The 20,681-nt window shown below is 50.1% G+C and overlaps 2 protein-coding genes across 8 annotated transcripts in view; one reads left to right on the forward strand and one right to left on the reverse strand.

Annotated features, from left to right (window-relative positions):
• The window catches only part of DMTF1 (cyclin D binding myb like transcription factor 1), a 25,346-nt gene extending 18,302 nt beyond the window's left edge, over window positions 1-7,044 (forward strand). For 3 of the 5 annotated variants that reach the window (XM_058190319.1, XM_058190316.1, XM_058190315.1), the window contains 5 exons: window positions 2,205-2,290; window positions 2,948-3,106; window positions 3,957-4,331; window positions 5,037-5,181; window positions 6,147-7,044. In XM_058190319.1, the coding sequence (XP_058046302.1) occupies window positions 2,205-2,290; window positions 2,948-3,106; window positions 3,957-4,331; window positions 5,037-5,181; window positions 6,147-6,256 (875 nt within the window). In that variant the 3' untranslated portion in view covers window positions 6,257-7,044. Of the gene's footprint in view, window positions 1-2,204; window positions 2,291-2,947; window positions 3,107-3,956; window positions 4,332-4,534; window positions 4,999-5,036; window positions 5,182-5,280; window positions 5,429-6,146 lie in introns of those variants that run through there. The other 2 variants (XM_058190317.1, XM_058190318.1) reach the window with 2 other exon arrangements.
• On the reverse strand, window positions 6,890-19,929 carry TMEM243 (transmembrane protein 243). 3 transcript variants are annotated; one of them, XM_058190322.1, is made up of 5 exons: window positions 19,760-19,929; window positions 17,382-17,683; window positions 11,547-11,597; window positions 8,283-8,387; window positions 6,890-7,457 (listed from the first exon to the last, which is right to left on the reverse strand). In XM_058190322.1, the coding sequence occupies exons 2-5, from the start codon at window positions 17,457-17,459 to the stop codon at window positions 7,335-7,337; spliced, it is 357 nt and encodes a 118-aa protein (XP_058046305.1). In that variant the 5' UTR covers window positions 17,460-17,683; window positions 19,760-19,929; the 3' UTR covers window positions 6,890-7,334. The 3 variants fall into 3 exon arrangements, with proteins under 3 accessions (XP_058046305.1, XP_058046304.1, XP_058046303.1); XM_058190321.1 differs by lacking the exons at window positions 17,382-17,683; window positions 19,760-19,929 and adding an exon at window positions 15,412-16,657; XM_058190320.1 differs by lacking the exons at window positions 17,382-17,683; window positions 19,760-19,929 and adding an exon at window positions 14,651-14,940.
• Window positions 19,930-20,681: the final 752 nt, after the last annotated feature.

Below are 20,681 nucleotides of genomic sequence, written 5' to 3' on the forward strand. Positions count from 1 at the left end.
ACAGCTTATTCAGTGACCGTTCAGAGATACAATGGCACTGAAGAAATGTGACTTAGGACCGTTTTCCACACTCAAAACTCTTGCAGCCGGCTTCCCATAGTCACGTGAGCAAAATCCAGATGCCTGGCAGCCGACTCATATTTATGACGGTCACAGTGTCCCATCTTCTGACAGGCAGGCAAAGTCAACGGGGAAACCGAATTCACTTAACAACCATGTTATTAAATGAACAACTGCAGGGATTCCCTTAATAAGTGTGGCAAGAAAGGCCACAAAATGAAGCAAAACTCACTTAAGTGTCTTGCTTAGCGATGGAAATTTTGGGCTCAGTTGTAGCAATAGCCCTTAGACTTCTATACCGCTTCACAGTGCTTTACAGCCCTCTCTAAGTGATTTACAGAGCCAGCCTCTTGCCCCTCAACAATCTGGGTCCCCATTTTATTGACCTCGGAAGGCTGGGTCAACCTTGAGCCAGTGAGATTCGAACTGCCAAACTGCAGGTAGCCAGCAGGCAGCAGAAGTAGCTTGCAGTACTTCACTCTAACCACTGCGCCACCGCTTACGTTGTAGTCGTAAGTTTTGGACTACCTGTAGATAAATCTACCAAATTTTCCTGTTTCCCCATTTATATAATGCTGGGAATACAAACATTCCCCACTTCCATTATCCTTCCTGCATTTTTCTCTCCAGCCGATGTGGTCCAAACATATATTCTTCTGTTAAAAATACTGTGTTGAATCAGCCAGCACCGTGTCTCCAGTTGCGTCTGTGCAAGCTTTTACAGTCTTGCATATTTTATATGGTGGCTTTTCAGATGCCCTGAGCCCCTGGCTGTTGTGACTCGTCCTCCCTCCTCTTCTCAGCCGGGCCCCTCCCGTCTCCAACCGGGCCTGTTATCAGACTCCGAGTCTGATAATGAAGATGAACGGCCTGTCATGCCCCCGGCCCTGGCCCCATGCCCGGAGAGGATTCCAGGAGTGAACGGACAAGCCCGATAAACTTCACTCTTACAGCGTGTGAGCAGGAAGCCAGCCAGGTGCTGGAATTAGTGACAGGAGATCCAGCTGAAGACAATTCAAAGTGGGTGGACCCTCGCTTCCAGAGATCTGAGAGGCGACGCCAGCAGAAGGAGGGGTGGGGCAGGCCTGGATAAATGCTGAGTCATGGAGCCACACCCCACAGCCTATATAAAGGACCTGCTTTTGGCATTCCAACCTTGAGTCAAGCAAAGTCTCATCTAGTTTGCTGATATCGGACCCTATCGCTGAAGTCACAACTTGGACTTCTGCCTGCCCTGATAAACCTCGAAGGCACTTGGCAAGCTGCAGAGGCTTCGTTGCCAAGTTTGCCACAGACTTCCTTGACTCGTTCGTCAGAGTGGGGGGTGGGACATGACACTGGCTCTCTCTCTCTGCAGAGCCATTCTTAGGTCGGCCTCCTTTTGTCCTTCGAATGCAGCTGCCACATGGACGTCAGCATGGGTTGATGATAAACCAGGATTGGGGTTAAGAACCCAGATAGTCCTACCAAGCGGGGATCAGAACGAAACACAAGCCTTGTGATGTTATGGACTGAATCTTTCTGGATCGCCCAGACTGAAAGAAGAGCAAGATTTGAATCAGTGGCACTTACGATCCTGGCAAATGTTTCTTCTTTTTTTAAAAATGCGATTCCATGGGGCGCCATGGCTAAGATTCGTAATATTCCATCTTGTCAAGAAGAATACACCAACACGGAGACGGAAGTTATTCAGAGGGGAGCTTGACTTCACAGAGGCTTTGACCTTTTATTGTGTCATTAATGAATTGATTTCAGCAGACCCTGAAGGTTTATTGAGTGGAGAATGGTGTTGTGCAGAGAAAGAATTGGGGGAAAACCATAGGCGGCACTCAAGATAACTTGGATGTTTCCATTAGCCAAGGCAGACTGCTGGGCCTTCTCTTAGGTGGACTGCAATTTCATTCTTCTTCTGAAGCTAACAAAATCTGGCCCAGGGAGGAACTTGTGATGGGGGGTCTTCCCAGAGACCCGGTTTAAACTCTTCCAAACTTTGGCCAACACTCGCTTCTTATTATACAAAGTTTTTTTCCTTATTCCTGCCTTGACCACCTGGGTGCATGTTCCGTTGCACGTTCTCTTGCAATTAAATATGCTCAGAACTTCTTTACCGATTTGAATCTGTTTTTTTTTTTCCCCTTATGTAGCTTCTGCTGATTCCCCTGCGGCTTCTGTCGACTCCGAAACCATAACGCTAAATAGTGGGACGTTACAGACTTTTGAGATTTTGCCGGCAAGTATTACAGAGTTGACTTGATTAGTCCGAGAGGGTATGCACCAAGAAAATTCCTTGTGTGTCCCATCACACTTGATCAATAAAGAATTCAATTCTACTCTACTCTGCTCTACTCTACTCTGTCCCATCTTATCCAATATTTTATTCTACTCTATTCTGCTCTACTCTACTCTACTCTATCCTGTCTTGTCCCATATTCTATTCTATTCTATCCTATTCTATCCTATTCTATTCTTTCTGTGGTTAAAAGGTTTTAACCGAGAGATTTAAAGCTGTAGTGCAGGGGTCTCCAACCTCATTCACTTGAAGACTTGTGGACTTCAACTCCCAGAATTCCCCAGCCAGCCATGTATGCAGCGTGCATGGCTGGCTGGGGAATTCTAGGAGTTGAAGCCCACAAGTCTTCAAGTGAATGAGGTTGGAGACCCCTGCTCTGGTGCAAAGCAGAACACGTGTCTAACATCAGCATCTCTCAGAATTCCTCCCCCCCAAATCCTCAACTACAGTGGCCCCAAATAGTAGACAGTGGAAATAATCTAGCTTGCTGTACCTTCTTTCGGTTATGGTTTTGTAACTTCTTCTCGGTTTCTCTTTGATGTCACACTTGGAAGGAGCTTCGTTGAGATGGCTTTCTCTTTTCCTCCCTCTTCCTAGTCTTTCCACCTGCAGCCAACTGGAACCCCTGGCACCTACCTGCTCCAGACCAGCTCAAGCCAGGGCCTGCCTCTGACCCTGACCACCAGCCCCACGGTCACCCTGACGGCTGCCGCGGCCCCGGCCTCCCCAGACCAGATCATAGTCCATGCCTTGTCCGTACGTATCGGAACAGTAAGACCCACGGGGTGGGGGGAGGTGGCCTGAAGGTGGGGGGGCTTCAGAGCTCTGGCTGGTGAGTGCGGGAAGCTGTTGACTGACTTTATCAATGCAGGGGATCCTTGGCTTATGACCACAGTTGAGCCCAACGTTTCCGTTGCTAAGTGAGACATTTGTCGAGTGAGTTTTGCCCCATTTTACGACCATTCTTGCCACAGTGAATCACTGCAATTGTTGAGCCAGCGATCTGTTGTGATGTTGGGAAAGAGGGAAGCCAAAAGAAGAGATAGGTAGGTAGGTAGGGTCATCGAAGCAATGGACGTGAATTGGGGCAAACTCTGGGAGAGAGTGGAAGATGGGGGGGAGTGGGGAGCTGGTGTGTTGTGGTCGTTCGGGTCGTAGAGTCAGACCTGACTTGGAGGCTGAACAACAGACACAATTCAGCCAGTGCGTGTGTGTTGCTGTGTGTGCTTTGCCTTTTTTATGTCTATGCATGTTGTTCCTGGCAGGTAAGTAGACACTCAGGTATGACCTGGGCATTAATGGAGGGGTGTGGATTCTCCGAGATCAGCTTCCTATGAAGTGGGCACCCCAAACCCACAAGGAGAAGAAGCTGCATTTGGCCCGCATTTCTTTTTCTCCATTCCTCCTTGGTGAACGGGGGATTGTCTTCCTTTTGGGCAAAGCTGAGAGATCAGGTTTCCACTTTCTCCTACAAATAGCCCTGCTTTGCCCCTTTGTTCTTTAAAAAAATAACTGCCTGGCGCCAAAGAGGATCAAGACAGCCTTGGTCTTTTCTTTGCCACCTTTGCCGAATTCCAAACCGCCCTCGTGTGGCCCTTTCCCGCAGCCCGAGCACCTGCTGAACGCGGGAGAGAACGTCACCGTGCAGTGCCACGCACCCAGCGTCATCATTCGCACCGTGGCAGCCGAAGACATTTCTCCGCCCGCCAGCCAGGCGGAACTGAGCGCCGATTCAGACATGCAGCGTGTCGATTTAGCGGGCACGCCCACCTCCCTGGAAACGGACTCTCTCCCGGAGGACATCCACCCCTCCAAACTCCCAGGAGGAGATCCCTCCGCTTTCAGCGCCGTCGGTTCCTCCAAATTTGGCAGCCGAAGCAGCCCGGAGCTCCTGGGAAGAGCAGGCGTCGACATTCTGAATTCAGATCTCAAGCAGGAAGATAATTGTCCGTCGGATTTGGCCGGCACTTACGTTTCCGAGGTAAGGGGTGGGTGGGAAATAAACCACTCGTAAACCTTCCTGAGCTGAGGTTTATGTGGCCCTAAGCCACAGTTCTCCAAATCTGGCAGAAATGTGAAATGGATTTAAATATTAGGAAAGTGAGAAAATCAAAGCACTCTCGTCTTTAAGTCCTTGATCTCCCCCGTGCACTTAAAAAGGCTTGTCTTGTGTTCCTACCCTAGAAGTTAAGAGTTCTTTGTAGAATTCTTTATCTGGCCAAGCGTGAGCGGACACGCAAGGAATTGGTCTCCGGTGCAGCAGCTCTCAGAGTACGTACAAGCAGCAAAGAGATAAGTCAAAGATCATCAATCCTAGTTAAAAAATCGTAAAGCCTAAAATACAAATGACAGGTGACAAATCATAAAGATCTCAATAGGAGACGGTATTAGGGAAACGAGGACGATGAGAAGGAGACTAGCAATACAGCCCTACTACACGGAGAAGGATCCTTAGGCATCGTAAGGCAATGCTGTGGGAGTCGGGGGTTATTAAGGCATTGACAGCCATCACCCTGTTCAGATTTTCATGCCTGGCCTCCAACACTTCTTGATTCACAGGAATTTTTGTCCGTAGCAGGAAATGCCGCTCAGCTTTTGTTCGGGGTGGTGGGTCTTTCCAAACGGCTTTTTAAAATTCTGTGGAAACGGCTCTGCACAGTTGTTGGTTGTTGTCGTCGTTGTGCAGGACCTGGGTTCTCCCACCGCCGAAGAAGAGGTGGAACCGTCCGCGCTGGACGGAGCCGTCCTCATCGTGCCTTCTCCCCGAGGCTTCATCCAGGCGTCCGAGGATATAGACGGCGAATCAGTGCTGCCTCTGGCCACCTTAACAGGTGAGGCTCCTTCTTTTTATTCTGCATCCTCCCTTGAGCGTTTTTCACAAATAACTCAAGGGCAGGAACGCCTCACAAGACACACCTTCCTCCTCCTAGTTTGCCCACCATTGGGCTCCTTCAGCGTTTAACGCAGCACTTCAGGGAGCTTCAGCGCTTGCTCCACTCCCGCCTGATGCCTGCATCATAGACCAGACTCGGTTCCTTCTGACTTTTCTGTGTCTTTCTGAACTCACTCCAGGTAGTTCTCGACTTAGGACCACAATTGAAATTTGAATTGAATCTTCCAATTGAAATTGAAAAATTTCTGTTGCTAAGCGAGAAATTTGTGAAGAGAGTTTGGTCCCATTTTGTGACCTTTCTCGTCACCTTTATTAAGCGAATCCCTGCACTTTTTAAGTTAGTAACATGGTCGTTAAGTGAATACGAGAGCCCCCTGCTGGCCCACTTTTTCTGCTTGCCGCCACTTGGATGCATCGCCCCGGCCTCCGTTTCGCCTGCAGATGCCTTCCGGCAGGCCTGGGCGATGCATGCGAGTGGCGGCAAGCGACCGCAGAAGAAGGCAAGGCAGGTGTCGGGATGTGCGAGGCCTGGTAAGTAGGGCAGCAGCTCCACACCCCCACCCCCACCCATCCTAGCTTATTTTTTACCAATGTGCTCGCCCCACACTCTGCACCCCAGGATGGGCGGGGTCTTAATTAGGGCTAATTTTGTGGGTGGGGCTTAATTTGACCGCATGCACTCAAAAACGTGACAGGACTTCTTTTCAAGGTGGGTCGTCTTTTTGGAGAAACCTGGCATGCTGAGCAGCCTTCCTCCCCCCCCCCCACGGTTCCCCCTCCTACCTATTTCAGGTGAAGGTTAAAAGAAGCCAGCCTTCAAAAGTGTTACAGGTCGCGCGCGCGTGCGTGCGTGTGTGAGGAGACCACCTGTGTAACCACCTGTTGTATCTTGGCTCTTCCTAGATCCCATCTTGCAACACCACGGAGAGAATTCTCACATCATCGGCTCCTCTTTGGACAGCCCTAATTCTGAAGACTCGAAGGCCATGGAGAACTTGGTCAGCTGCCACTGAGGATCTTCCCAGTCCGTAACTCCTGCGTTGGTCAAAGGCTGACCCAGAGGCCTCTTTGGCTCTCTTCTGATCTCAGACGGAGACCCTCCCGGCTGGCTCCCCTCCAGAGGGTCTGCATTCTTGGGATGGACAGTGAGGGAATCCAAGGCTCCAGGATACGAACCCAGCAGCAAATGAGCGTCTGGAATTGAGGTTACACCGTTTAGAATTTGCACCGGTCCTCCTGTTTCGGGGTAAGACTGTAGTTACCGTGTTGTAACTACCGAGGGAGCAAGAAGGTACGGGAGGAGAAAAGGTTTATTTTTCTAGGGGTTCCAGGCTGTTCAAGCAGCAGAAAAGCCGAATCGAGATCTTCCTTGAAACTGAAGAATCTGTTGCTGGCAACGGATGTCGCGCCCGAATGATCAGACGTAATTCTTTAAATGCTACAATTAGAAACACCCCCCACCCCCCAGTGTAGCATGGAGACTTTCAAGCTGCGCTAAATTGAGGAGTCCGTTTTCAATCCCTGAGGAGACCACCTGGTGTCGATTCAGAAATCAATTCACCTAACAATGAATTTGTAGCTCCACGCGACAAGTCGGTCGCCGTGGGAAGGAGCAGAAATTAACCAGCTTCATGCAAGCGAAACTCTTTTCTGTCATAGTAAACGCCTTTTTATTTATAATGTAGTATAGACATTTGCAGTGCTGCGGGTTTTTTTGTACAGTGTAATAATAAAAAAGGCCTGTTTTTTCCCCCCCTCACAATGAGGGGGGAAAAAGGGTGCGCCACTCTGAAAAACACAAGCGTCGTACAACTGGAATGTTCATTAAGTGCACTAATAGTGATTCTGTGGCTCACCCCATCCCCCCAAAGCAGATGCTCTTGTCGTATTGCACTACTTCGCCTCACTGTCAGGAAGGAAGGAAGGGCCGTTAAAATACACCTCTGTGAAGCATCCTCCAGGTCTTCCTTCCGACCTCTGTGCCGGTGATGCCTTGGCGTGTTTTTGGGGGGAAGCCCTCCTGGTCCTCTGTTCAGAAAGCACGGCCTGAAAAACGCTACCTCCGAGCACCTGGACGCGTTGCCACCTTCGTCATTTCCCCACTTCATGGAAGTAGAGGTTGGCACATATACAAAGCATGATGATCGAGAACAAAATGTAGTAGATGAGGTTCCTAAATTTAGGCTCCAGGTCGCCTTGTCGATACCAATAGATCTGGAAGGGGGAGAAAAAGGGGAACACAATGTTAAAGAGGAGACGGACGCCATCATTGTCTTAAAACAGGGGTCTTCAACTTTGGCAACTAGACTTGTAAACTTCAACTCCCAGAGTTAGGAACTCTGGGAGTTGAAGTCCACAAGTCTTAAAGTGGCCAAGGTTGGAGACCCATCTTAGAAGAACCCTTGACTGCCTCTGGGATAATTCTCCAAGAAGGTGGAGAAGGTTGCAGGGCACCTGAGCTACGTCGTGGTGGGAACTGAACCCAGCAAAGTGGAGGCTTTGCTTCTAAGGAGATGGTGCAGGGCTGTGATTTCAAAGACCCTACCACCACCACCAAAGGGTAGGCCACCTTTTCATCATCCCAATCCTTGAGGGCATCTGCTCTGATGTGTGTCGTTTCCTTGGGTGATGAAGTAGACCAGAGGTCCCACCCTGTGGAATGGCGGCCATGACTGGTTCAGCAGCCCACATTCCTCAAAGAGAGCCTGGCCAAGGGAAAATCCAAAATCTAATTAAAAGCTCAGTTGCAAATAACTCTGCATTTCATCATTTCACCCTGTGGGAAGGAAGGACATTTGGGGCTCTTACCCTACCACTAGACTCAGCGGCCATTGTAAATGTTCGTCTAAAACCGGATTCAGGGCCCATGCTTGCTACCGTAGCTAGTACAAATAATGAAGATATCCTTTGTGGACTTCAATCCTTATTTACTTTGGGCCTTGCAATATTTTTGCAACTCTCCATGGTAGCCATACACTATTGTTCCTCTAATCTGAGTAAGAGCTACTTAATCTTCACAAAAGTAAACACAACACTTACAAGAATGCCAGCCGAAACACAACTCAAGGAGATGCAGAAAGCAAAAAATATATTCACTGGTTTTGGAGGTAGGTGAGGAAAGACGAAAGCGCTGATTAAAGTGACCTGCAGAGAGAGAGAGAGAGAGAAGGGAAGGGAGGAAGGAAGAAGGAAAAGAGGGATAGAGAGAGAGAAAGAAAGAAAAAGAGAACGGAAGTTCAGTGTTATACTCCTAGAAAACAAACTTGTGTGGAATGTAATTATCCTTGAGGGTTTCAATCTAAGGTAAAACTAAATTAGTGAGAATAGAGTTTGATCAAGCTAACATAGCTGGTCTTTACAATTCCAGCTTGAGGAATCGGGGTTGACAGAAGTTCAGCATTTGGCCAGCTAACTGAAACTCAGATGAAGTTGAATGAAAAGAAAGAAATTTCTCGAGTGTCAGTTTTTCAGCGCCTGTTTTCCCAGCCCTGGCAATGGCCCTTCGTGCCTGGATTGCTCGCAGGTTCCCCTCCTTCCACGTAGCTTTTCCTGTGGGGGAGCCTTGACTTCCAGTAAGGCCACAACGGGGACAAAAAAATTCTGTTGCCAGTAAGGAAAGTCAGCCAGTTTTCGGACCCTTTCTGCTGTGGTTAAGCGAATCGTGTGGCCATTAAGTGAACCGGACTTCCCCCTTGATTTTGCCTGAACCCCATGGGGAAGGTTGCCGGTGGGGATCCTTAGAGCAGGGGTCTCCAACCTTGGTCCCTTTAAGACTTGTGGACTTCAACTCCCAGCAAAGCTGGCTGAGGAACTCTGGGAGTTGAAGTCCACAAGTCTTAAAGGGACCGAGGTTGGAGACCCCTGCCTTAGAAGCCTGGGATGCTAGAACCATCCTAAATACATGCTGGTTGCAAAACACCCAAATTTTGACGGGGTGACCCTGGGGACGCTGGAGCAATTTCTACTTTTGGGGACCAATTGTAAGGCACATTTTTCAATACCGCTGTTAACTTCGAATGCTTGCTTAACGAACGGTCATAAGCCAAGGACTATCTGTGGTAAACTCTTGTTCCTTACTAATACAACAGCTAGATAAGTGACGGTCAGTGGACCCCTCAACTCTCCACCTTGAAAGTCTATGGAGACCGTCTGGTTCCTTAGAGAGTGAAGATGTCCACAGCACAATTATCCTGTTGGCCACACAGGAGCTGAGCCCCCTGGATCTTAGGGGTGGGTGGTGGTGTTACATCTAGACCAGAGTTCGTTGCGTTTGACTCCTGAAGGTTTCATGGAGAGATCCCTATCATTCTCTTAGCAGAGGGAGACTGGAATAGTGATGGGGTGGCCTAGAGGTGGAGCTCTCGCCTCACATTAAAGGAGGCTGTGAGTTCGATCCTAGGTAGAGGCAGATATTTCTCTCTCTGGGCACAATGAGAATATCATCTGCTGAACACAACTCCGCATTGGCAACAGGAAGGGCATCCGGCCAGTAAAACAGTCTGCTAGCTCCATTAAATTGCCCACAAGGGATTATGGACCTGTTAAATGAGGAGGAGGATCATTCTCTTGATTTTTCATTTTTTCCTAGAGGACAAAGGAAATGTCTTCCATATTATTCCATATATTATGAAATGTCTTCCATAAAAGACATTTATGGATGTTACTTTTCAGTCTAGCCTACACTTCCAGAAGTCCCTCGTGTAAATATTAAGCCTAGTCTTGCCTTGGTTTCCAAGCTCAGCTCAGCCAGGTGCTCCCACCTGTTGAAGCCGAGGAAAAGGAATTCCAAATTAGAGGACACACCTTTGAGCAGTTCACGGGGGCTTTGAACTGCATTTGTTTGGAATTCCGCAATTTTAAAAGGAAACCTCATTCTCTTAATCCCGCGGGCCGACTCTCTGCAGGTATAATCTTTTCAGTGCTTAAAATAAAGAACGCTAAAAGTTCGGCTGTTACACAAGGCCCTTAAACCCCCTTTCCAGAGGGCGAATGTTAATTGATCTGCATTTTAGCAATGCTTACTTCTGGGGCTTTGTAAAATACAAGGGGAAACTAAAAATTAGCCAGGGCTTGAAACAAGTTACACCTTGAGAAAAATCTCACACCTTCCGAGGTTTAGGTTGGGGAGGGGAAAAAAAAATAACTCAGAGTGAGAAAAACGTGACAGTAAAACAGAATGGAGAACCAAATCATTCATCAAATAATGAAACTTTAGAAGTTTAACGTGGAGACTGGTAACAAAGCATTGCAAACTTAAAAAAAAAACACCTTTTACAGGAGGGCTGGAAAAGTCCACAGACCTGGAGATCTCATTCTGCCTTTCCTGGATTCAGAATTCGGACGGGACAGGGACATTATCCACATTAGAGTCCTTGTCTTACAACAGTTTGTTTAGTGACTGTCCAAAGTTACGATGACACTGAAAAAAAGTGACTGACGGCCGTTTTTCCCATTTAGGACCGAAGGAGCCTCCCCAGGGGTCACGTGATCAAAATTCAGCCGCTTGGCAACCGACTCGTATTTATGACGGTCATGGTGTCCCGGGATCACAGGATTCCCCTTTAGTGACCTTCCAACCAGCAAAGTCAATGGGGGAAGCCAGATTCACTTAACAACCATATTACTAACCTAACAACTGCAGTGATTCACTGAACAAATGCGGCAAGGAAAATCATAAAATGGGGGCAAGACTTACTTAACAGATGTCTCGCATAACAACAGAAATAAATGTTGGGCTCCATTGTGGTCATAAGTGGAGGACTGCCTGTATGTTCCTCATGATGGTGGCAAGAAGCCAGCAGCATATTTTATTTTATTTTTACCACGGAAAGTTAACTCTTCTCTAGCAACTCCGTCTGCAGCAGCCAAATTTGGGAACTTTGATGGCGTGGAGGCCGAGGTGGTGCATTTATTTGTTTTTCAAGCAGGTGTTAAGGTGGGGGCCGCCTTTTACTGGCCTTCCCCAGCCACTCCCTCTAGGAAAGTGCTCTGGTCTGGGTATTCAGCTGCAATACATAAATATTTATAAACAGCAGCTAAGGAAATGGAAGTATCGGCATTGGCAGAAAACAAATGGAAGGTTTTGAAAATAAACAAACAAACAAATGCCAAACTGTCCACATCCTTATAAAAGTTGTTGGAATGGACAGAATGAATATTTCGCTATACCTTGGGAGAAAAAATAATAATTAATGCCTCCTTACTAGCTGCTAGAAGAGAAATCCGATCTGAACCATTTTGGAACCGATTCAAACCTAACCTCCCTGCCCGAATTAATTTTGCAGGGCTAAGCGGGATACTTACTATAAGCAACAAGGAAACTACGATGCCAACGGCAAAATTGATTATTCTGTCCTGAAAGACAAGACAAGAAAAACAACAATAAACAAGGCGTATTCTGCCCAATACAGAATATTGAACCAGTTGCAAAAGAGCAGACAATTGCTGCCAGTTGTGTGACAGGGCAAAATAAATCCCACGCAGGCGTCTAAACCTTAAAAGAGTTTTCAAGATTTCAGCAAAGGAACGCGAGAAAACAATTGGGAGTCAGCCGTGAAGAGGCTCCCGTTGAAGTAAATTTCATCAATAAGAATGACTGTCTCTTCGCAATCAATGCAGCGTCAGGACAGTGAAGGGAGACATTGATTTAAGGGGTGAATGTTCCCCCCACCCACCCACTTTGGGAATGTGTCCTCCATTCAAACGCCACTGTATGTACAGGTAGTCCTTGACTTACAAACAGTTCATTTAGCGACAAAAGTTACAACGGCACGGAAGAAAGTGACTTATGACCATTTTTCCACACTTCACCACCACTGCAGCATCCTCAAGATCATGCAATCAAAATTCAAGTACTTGGCAACTGACTCGTAGTTATGACGGTTGCCGTGTCCCTGAGGGTCACAGGATCCTCTTTTGTGACCTTCTGAGAAAACGAGTCAACGGGGAACCCCCCATTCACTTAACAACCTTGTGACTTACTTAACAACTGCATGGGTTCGCTTAACAACTGTGGCAAGAAAGGTCATGAAATGGGGCAAAACTCACTTAATCAATGTCTCACTTAGTAACAGAAATGCTGGGTTCCATTATGGTCATAAATCGAGGACTACCTGTATTGGGGAAGTCCAACCTCATCCCACGGCCTTCCCCAACTGGATGCCTCTTCAAGTCTTTGAGGCTGGCATTGCCCAAGATCCAGTTGAATTGGGCACGTCTAGTTTCATGAAAAGACGGATTAGAGATGACGTGATAGCAGTCTTCCAATATCTCAGGGGTTGCCCCAAAGAAGAGGGAGTCAAAGCTATTCTTCCAAAGTCCCTGAAGGCAGGACAAGAAGCAATGGGTGGAAACTCATCAAGGAGAGAAGCAATTTAGAACTAAGGAGAAATTTCCTGACAGTGAGGACAATTAACCAATGGAACAACTTGCCACCAGAAGCTGTAAACGCTCCAACACTGGAAGTTTTTAAGAAGAGATTGGACAACCGTTTGTCTGAAATGGGGCTTCCTGCCTGAGTAGGGGGTTGGACTAGAAGACCTCCAAGGTGCCTTCCAGCTGTTATTCTGTTAAGAGTTCTGAATTAATCAAATCTTTAGAGGGGAGTCCTCAAGTTAGAACCATTTCTTTAGCAACCGTTACAACGGAGCTGAAAAAATGAGACTTGCAACCAATTCTGGCTCTTGCAACTTCTGCATCTACTCACTGCAGGACAAATTACTCCCCTCCTCATAAGGGAGGCTGACTTTGAGCTCACGTTTTCTTCCTTAATCAGTTTGACCCAGCTAGTCCTTTGCCCTGGAGTGGTGGCACTTCCAAAGGATGAGTTCCTCAACGTATCTTTTATCTCAGCAAGTCTAGATTAGGAAAGTCTAATGACCACTGAAATCAGGATTAAGAAACAAAATAATAATAATAATAACAACAACAACATCATATTTTCCAGAACAGAGGTGAGGCTTTAAATGCTTAAGAAGGCCCAGTTATGAAGATACTTAGAACTTCCTTTTTTCTCTTCTTTTTTTTATTTCTGCTTCTGTCCCGGATTTTTTTTTTCTTCTGTAGGTTGGGATTCCATATAATTTAGTCCCGTAATCCAATCGTCCCTACATTTCAATACCATCCTTGACTCAGCTGGAGACCTTCCTGATAGGTGCAACTACAGATCCATTAATTCAGAAGACTTAGTCACTCTGACCAAGTCGTCCCAACGTCACGCTGAACAAAAGATTGCCTAATTCTGTTTTTTTTTTCTTTTTTAGAAAAAGGCATTTTGAAAGTCAGAGATTATCCTAACCTATAATTACACCCTCGATTCCACATATATATATATATGGTGGTGTTGACACAACAGATGATTCTCAGCATGTGGCTTGCCCAAAGAGAAATGAAATCTCTCGCAATTTAAAAAGTACCGAAAAATATCAACTAAAAATGTTAAAAGGTACTAAAACTTCAAATTATTAGCTCACGGGTTGTGCACGAGGGGGTCCTTTGTGCTCTCTTGCGCTTGCTGGTTTTGTCGCCGACGTCTCATGACCCAGCTAGGTAACATCATCAGTGCTCGTGTGGAAATGGCAGCGGATACCAAGATACTGACCTCTCTGATCACACATAAAGTGAGCCTGTTGGCTCCATACTGTTAAGATTTACTCAAAGAAATAACCTTTAGAATATCTAACTAGGGTTCAGACCTGGAGTCGGTCTACTGCTCCCTGGGGATAGTTCACACGCAACACACACCCCTGAATGCTTCCAGTCTGAAAAAAGCCTTGCCCCCAACACACGGAAGGCCTCCTCGGTCTCCTAAAACAACCAAGCTGGTTGGGGGGCTTTGAGAAGCCTGTGGTCCAACTTCTTTGGAGGACGTCAACCAGCGGGAGAGAAAGTCTGTGTAGAGCTTGTAAGACCCATTCATGAGAAAATCCATCGCAACGAAGGATAAACGCTTCCTCTCACAAACTCCAAAACACAAAACTATTTATTGCAAACGTCAGATCACGTGAGAGGGAATCACAACGAAGCTGGTTGGTGCGACCAGAAAATAAACCCGCATCTCCATCACCAGGGAAGACCTCAAATCTCCTAAAACAAAAAATGGTGAACCTTTTTTTCCCTCGGGTGCCAAAAGTGGGCACATGCGCGCAATAGCACACGCATGTGCCCACACCCATAATGCAATGCCCCCCCCACACACACACATGCCCTGCCCACATGCGGGCACAATCCCCCCCCACGTGGCCCCACCCCACTGCGCAGGTGTGCATGACACACACAGACACACACACACCATTTTGGGCCTAGCAGGCCTCTCTGAAGCCTCTGGAGGCCAGAAATGGCCCGTTTCTGGACTTCCAGTAGGCCCGTTTTTCGCTCTCCCGGAGCCTCTGCGCGAGCCGTGTACTTACCTGGCATCCAAAAGACTCCTGAGAGGGGAGACTCCCGAGAGGGGCAGGGCAGCATGGGCGTGCGTGTGTGTCTCCCGCGTGCGCGGCAGAGACTCGAAAATCAGCTGGCGGGCGGGAGGCGCCCACGCATGTGCAGTGGAGCCGATCTAGAGCGATGGCTTGCGTGCCCGCAGAAATGGCTCTGTGGCACCCATGCATTACGTTCGCCATCACAGTCCTAAAACATACCAAGGCGGTTGGGGGGGCTTTGAAAACCGTGTGGTCCGACTTCTTTGAAGGACCTCAACTGAGGATAAAAACGTCATCTAGCAAACTCCAAAACACAAAACTATTTATTGCAAACGTCAGATCACGTGAGAGGGAATCACAACGAAGCTGGTTGGTGCGACCAGAAAATAAACCCGCATCTCCATCACCAGGGAAGACCTCAAATCTCCTAAAACAAAAAATGGTGAACCTTTTTTTCCCTCGGGTGCCAAAAGGGGCCACATGCGCGCAATAGCACCCGCATGTGCCCACACCCATAATGCAATGCCCCCCCACACACACACACACATGCCCTGCCCACATGCGGGCACAATCCCCCCCACGTGGCCCCACCCCACTGCGCAGGTGTGCATGACATACACACACACACACACACCATTTTGGGCCTAGCAGGCCTCTCTGAAGCCTCTGGAGGCCAGAAATGGCCCGTTTCTGGACTTCCAGTAGGCCCGTTTTTCGCTCTCCCGGAGCCTCTGCGCGAGCCGTGTACTTACCTGGCATCCAAAAGACTCCCGAGAGGGGAGACTCCCGAGGGGGGCAGGGCAGCATGGGCGTGCGTGTGTGTCTCCCGCATGCACGGCAGAGACTCGAAAATCAGCTGGCGGGCGGGAGGCGCCCACGCATGTGCAGTGGAGCCGATCTAGAGCGATGGCTTGCGTGCCCGCAGAAATGGCTCTGTGGCACCCATGCATTACGTTCGCCATCACAGTCCTAAAACATACCAAGGCGGTTGGGGGGGCTTTGAAAACCGTGTGGTCCGACTTCTTTGAAGGACCTCAACTGAGGATAAAAACGTCATCTAGCAAACTCCAAAACATAAGCTGTTTATTGCACAGCCCATAATCGAGCATGGCAAATTATAAGAAAACTCCACGTAAACTAAAGCCAAGAGTGTCATACTTGAATTTAAGCCAGAGGCTCCTGGCAAAAAAATAATAATAATAATCTTGGAAAGTTTGTTGAAATAATCCGGTTAAACCCAAGGAAATTCCACCCTTAATTCTGTCACAATTAAGATTGTGCAACACAAAGAGCTCTTTATACGAGAGGAGCCCAACGGAGTCAGCCAAGGGGTTTACAGGCTAAAGGCTAAAGGCCTGCCATTGTGCCTGAATTACACAATCACAGAATTGCTCCATCACACTCCAAGAAAGGATAACGCGCACACGTGTCTGCAGTCCCCAGCTGGTGGCGGGGGGCATTAGGGTGAAGGCTCACCCTGAACGCAACCTCTGTCGTCACAAAACGGAGCAGAGGCCGCCGTTTTGAAAAGGGGCGCACAGCCACCCCTGGGTGACCGGAGCCCTCTGCACGATGGAACCAAATGACTTACAACACTTCCTTTAGGGACCGTTCAAAGTTACAACGGCGCTGAAAAAAGTGACTTACGACCGTTTTTCACACTTACAACCGTTGCGGTATCCCCAGGGTCGCGTGATCAAAATTTGGACACTTGGCAAACTGGTTCATATCTATGACGTTGGCCTTGTCTGGGGGGGCAGGAGGGGGAGGGGTCACGTGGTCCCCTCAAGCAAAGTCAAGGCGGAAGCCAGATTCGATTAAGAACCATATTCATGCAATGATTCGCTTAACAACTGTGGCAAGAAAGGTCGTAAAACGGGGCAAAATTTACCCAACAAATATCTCCCTTAGTGACATAAATTTCAGGCTCAATTATGGTCATAACTCGGGGAACACCTGTAGATCCCAGATTGCACGCAGAGCCACGGAGAGCCTAAGGTTCTTTCCTTTCCATCTCACCTCGAGACGCCCAACTCAAGCACCCAACTCGGAGGTGTTTGTAGGCGGAGGAAGAATGACTGGCCGACTTCTCCCAGGAAGCCTTGGCGTCCGAGGTCACATTCGAACCCTGGTCTCTTCTCCAGCGCTGTCTTGTGCCAGCTCTGGAGCCCAGCTGCTCATGCCTGCAGTTCTGCCACCCTCTGGGGCAGAAACCTGCTGTGGGATGGACTTGGAGGGCAAAAGACACATTAAACCAGAGGTGTGAACCTCAAGGCCCGCGGGACAGATGTGGCCCATGGGGTGCTTGCATCCGGCCTGCAGGACCCCCCTGGAAACAGTGAAGGACCGGTCTGTGGTGCGTCTGCCAGCAAAAACCAAGGCGGCCCTCCAGAGCTCCGTTTTCAATGGCAGAGGGTTGCAGGAGGCCGTCGTAGCCGGAAACGGAGCTCGGGAGCCTGTTTTCGCTGGCAGAGCGCTCGGGCCGCCACAGGCACCCCGTGACACGAGTGGGGCTGAGCTGGCCGTGACCCTCCCCAGCCCCTCCCCCCTCGGTCAAACAGAAGCCTGAGGCGGCCCTCAATGAAATGAAGTCCGACAACCCTACATTTGACCTTGGCAACTTTCAGATGGGTGGACTTCAACGGCCAGACTTCCTAGGTGGGGGATTCTGGGAGTTGGGGAAAGCCTGCCTCGGACACCAAGAGAAGCTCTTTCCCGTTACCCTTGGCGACGTCTCTCCAAACAGAGGCCGGTTATCCAAGCCTCTGGTCCCGTATGTTCTGGTCGTGAAGTCCTCCATTCTGTCCCTCTCAAGTCCAGATCGGAAGAGCCGCGCTGGCCTCAAAAGAGAGTCATGCCTTGTTCCCAAGAGGGTTCCTGGAGCCCGGGGGGCAGGCGGGACATCGGGCGGGGCACAGCCGACCTCTAGGAGAAACGCATGTCTTCTGGAGTGCCGGTTGCAGTTCAAGGCCGGCGATCCGGGCCTCTCCTCCAAACCTCAACTTTGCTCCTCATGATCAGCAGCTGAGGAGAGAAAGAACAGAGAGGCACTCAGAAGGGGGACCGGCTCCCATCCCCGGAACTCCCCAGTCGGTTAAGGCGGCTGGTTTGGTCACGGCTGGAGCCGGGGCAGGCCGAGGGAGCTGCCACCCACATCATTCACCCTGGGAAGATTTCCCCTCCCCCTCCGAACCTCACAGCTGTGAGCTGAAGAGGAGGGACCCTTCCAAGGCCAGGAGAGACTGCGGCAGTGGTGAAATTTTTTTACTACTGGTTCTGTGGGCGTGGCTTGGTGGGCGTGGCAGGGGAAGGATACTGCAAAATCCCCATTCCCTCCCCACTCCAGGGGAAGGATACTGCAAAATCTCCATTCCCTCCCCACTCCTGGGGCCAGCCAGAGGTGATATTTGATATTTCTCTGAACTACTCAAAATTTCCACTACTGGTTCTCCAGAACCTGCTTTATTTTACCCCTGGATTGCCGGTCTGGGACCACTGCCTGGATTTCTCTCTCTTTCCTCCCCCCCCCAAATAATTTTACTAAAGGCTTGAATAAAACAATAGAAGATAGGATGCATGGATGGTTGGATGGATGGATGGGAGGGAGGGAGGAAGGGAAGGAGAGGAGAGGAGAGGGGAAGGAAAAGAAGGAAGAAAGGAAGGAAGGAAGGAAGGGGATGAGTAGGAGAAAGGAAACAGGAGGAGAAAAGGAAGGAAGAGAGAAAGAAAGAAAAAGACAGAAAGAAAGAAAGAAAGAGAGAGAGAGAGAGAGAGAGAGAGAGAAAGAAATTTGCCATTCCCTCTACCATTATCCACTGCCCACAAATAGCATGTCAATTTTCAGCTGATGAGAAATTTCCAAACAAGGCATAGTGACATCCTCACCATGGGTTGAAGTTTTAGTATTCTTTCTTCTAAATGCTAAACTTGGGGGGGGGGGCGGCAGTCGGTAATTAACCTCAGTTTGTTTGTTTCTGTGGTGCTTAGCCTGCTATAACTTCCAAGCCGGGAAAAGAAGACGAATCAGTAACCCTGTGTGGGAACGCAGCGGGTCTGTTGGGCAATTCCAGGACGAGCCTCAGAAGTTGCAACAAAGGTGTGATGCTAATCCTACAGATTGCACAGGGCTTCATCCCAGGCTGTTCTGCAGGGAAGGGGATCCGGCACAGGGAACCCCTTAAGCAGGCCGGCATCTGAGCGGTGAGTGGCAAGCCCAAGAAAGGCCTGGTTGCAGAAACCAGGTTACTTTCTGCGCCGAGAAGCTCCCCCCGCCGCCGCCCCGGGGAGTTTAAAGCGCCAAAACCTTCAAAGTGGGGAAAGCGCTTCTGAATTTGCACCAACTGGCACTAAGTGGCATCCTCAGAGAGAGACCAGGGGCTCAAAGAAGACGCCCCTCTTTCTTCCTCCTACCCGACTTGCTTAATGTTGGTTGGATGGCTTCGTTGGTCTCTTGGCTTCCTGCCCTGCCCCCCGCCCCATCCCCCGGCAATGCTTAGCTCCCCTTCCAAGCCCCCATCGCCTCCAGAGAGATTGGGAGATTCCGATTTTATTTCTCAAATCAACCCCCCCCCTCAACTTTCACTCTCCCCCTTCGCTCCTCTTCCTCTCGGGAAACAGCCCGACCAGAGTTGGAAGGGGCCTCGGAGGCCTTCTAGTCCAGCCCCTCTGCTCGGGGAGGATGCCCTGCGGTGCCACTTCGCACAGCCGCTCCTCAAAAGCCTCCAGGGTCGGAGCAGCCACAGCAAGAGCAAGAAGCGCAACCTGAAGGCGGGCAGGAAAAACGAAGCCCCGCAGGACCAAAAAGCCTCCGCGGCTCCCCGCTTTCCAGCGCCGGATCGTCCCCACCTGCAGAAAGTCGCTCCCGGCCGGCCGGCCGCCACCGCCACCACTCCCCGAAAGCCGAACCTGCCCGGGAAACTCGCCTCCGCAACGTTCCGAAAAGGAATCTCGGCGACCCTAACGTTCCAAGGAGGAACCCCGGGGATCCCAACGTTCCAAGGAGGAACCTTGGCGAGGCGAACGTTCCAAAAGGAACCTCGGAGAACACAACGTTCCGAGAAGGAACCCTGGCGCCGCCAACGTTCCAGCGCGCTTCCCCACCTCCTGCAGATGCCGGGCGCGCTCGGAGGCGGCGGCCCATGGAGCGCGGCTGCCGCCCGCTCCTGCTCTCGTCTGGGCTTGCCTTGCGGGCGCCGGCTCCGGCTCTGGCTCTGGCTCTGGGCCGCTGTCGCAAAGTCCCCCGCGCTGCCTCCGCCTCCGCAGCTCCTGCCTTCTTCCCCTGCCTGCCCGCCCGCTCATTGGCCCCGCTGCGCCAATCCCGGAGCAGGGAGCTCGGCACCTGGGCTGCCAACCTGGGATGGCTTCGCCTCCGCCCGGGAGGCGCTCGCTGCTTCGCCGCCGCTTTGGCAACCGGAGCGCCCGGCGGGCCGTTGGCGGTTCCCGGTGGGTCTCCCGAAGCCAGAGGGCAAGGCGGGTTTTCGGGTGAGGGAGCTCGGATTGTTGCCGCTTGGTCGACGAGGCTCGGTGAAGCCTCCAGGTCCGGGAGCAGTCTATCTGTGCGGGCCGGAGAGAGGGAGACTAGGGCCCCCGCGGGGATCCCGAGTAGTTTGCGCTTGGCTTTGGAGTTGGCGCTGCTCTTCCCGAGGCTGCTTCTGTGGGGGATGCGTCGGTCGGACAGTTCCAGAGATACCGGTAGTAGCTACACCACCAGGAGGAGGAGGAGGAGGAGGAGCTCCTGGCCAGAAGGGCTGCATCCATCCCAGCCCCGGTAAGGTGTCCTTTCTGCTGAAGGCCACTGGGGGCTCCTTGGCTTCTCAAGGGTTTGGCGACTGGCATGGTGACAGCAGGAGGGCTACAACCCAGAGACGGATCAGGTGCCTGGCAGCAAAATCCCGAACTGAGTTGGAAGGAAAATCCCAGATCGGGTTCAGTTCCAAGCTGGGAGAAAGAGGCTGGAAGCAACATGGAGGCTGATTGGAAAGGAGGTCCATGTACCAGGGTTGCTGGTTCTGGGGGTCTTTAT

This window comes from Ahaetulla prasina, chromosome 7 (assembly GCF_028640845.1).
Source record: "Ahaetulla prasina isolate Xishuangbanna chromosome 7, ASM2864084v1, whole genome shotgun sequence".
In the NCBI taxonomy this organism is placed as follows: Eukaryota; Metazoa; Chordata; class Lepidosauria; order Squamata; family Colubridae; genus Ahaetulla; species Ahaetulla prasina.

Coding starts and splice junctions, on each gene's coding strand:
- TMEM243 (XM_058190321.1), bottom strand. CDS start 15,621: ATGGCGAACGTAATGCATGGGTGCCACAGAGCCATTTCTGCGGGCACG. Junction 11,598..15,411: donor GGGAGTCTTTTGGATGCCAG/GTAAGTACACGG, acceptor CTTGTCTTTCAG/GACAGAATAATCAATTTTGC. Junction 8,388..11,546: donor TAGTTTCCTTGTTGCTTATA/GTAAGTATCCCG, acceptor CTCTCTCTGCAG/GTCACTTTAATCAGCGCTTT.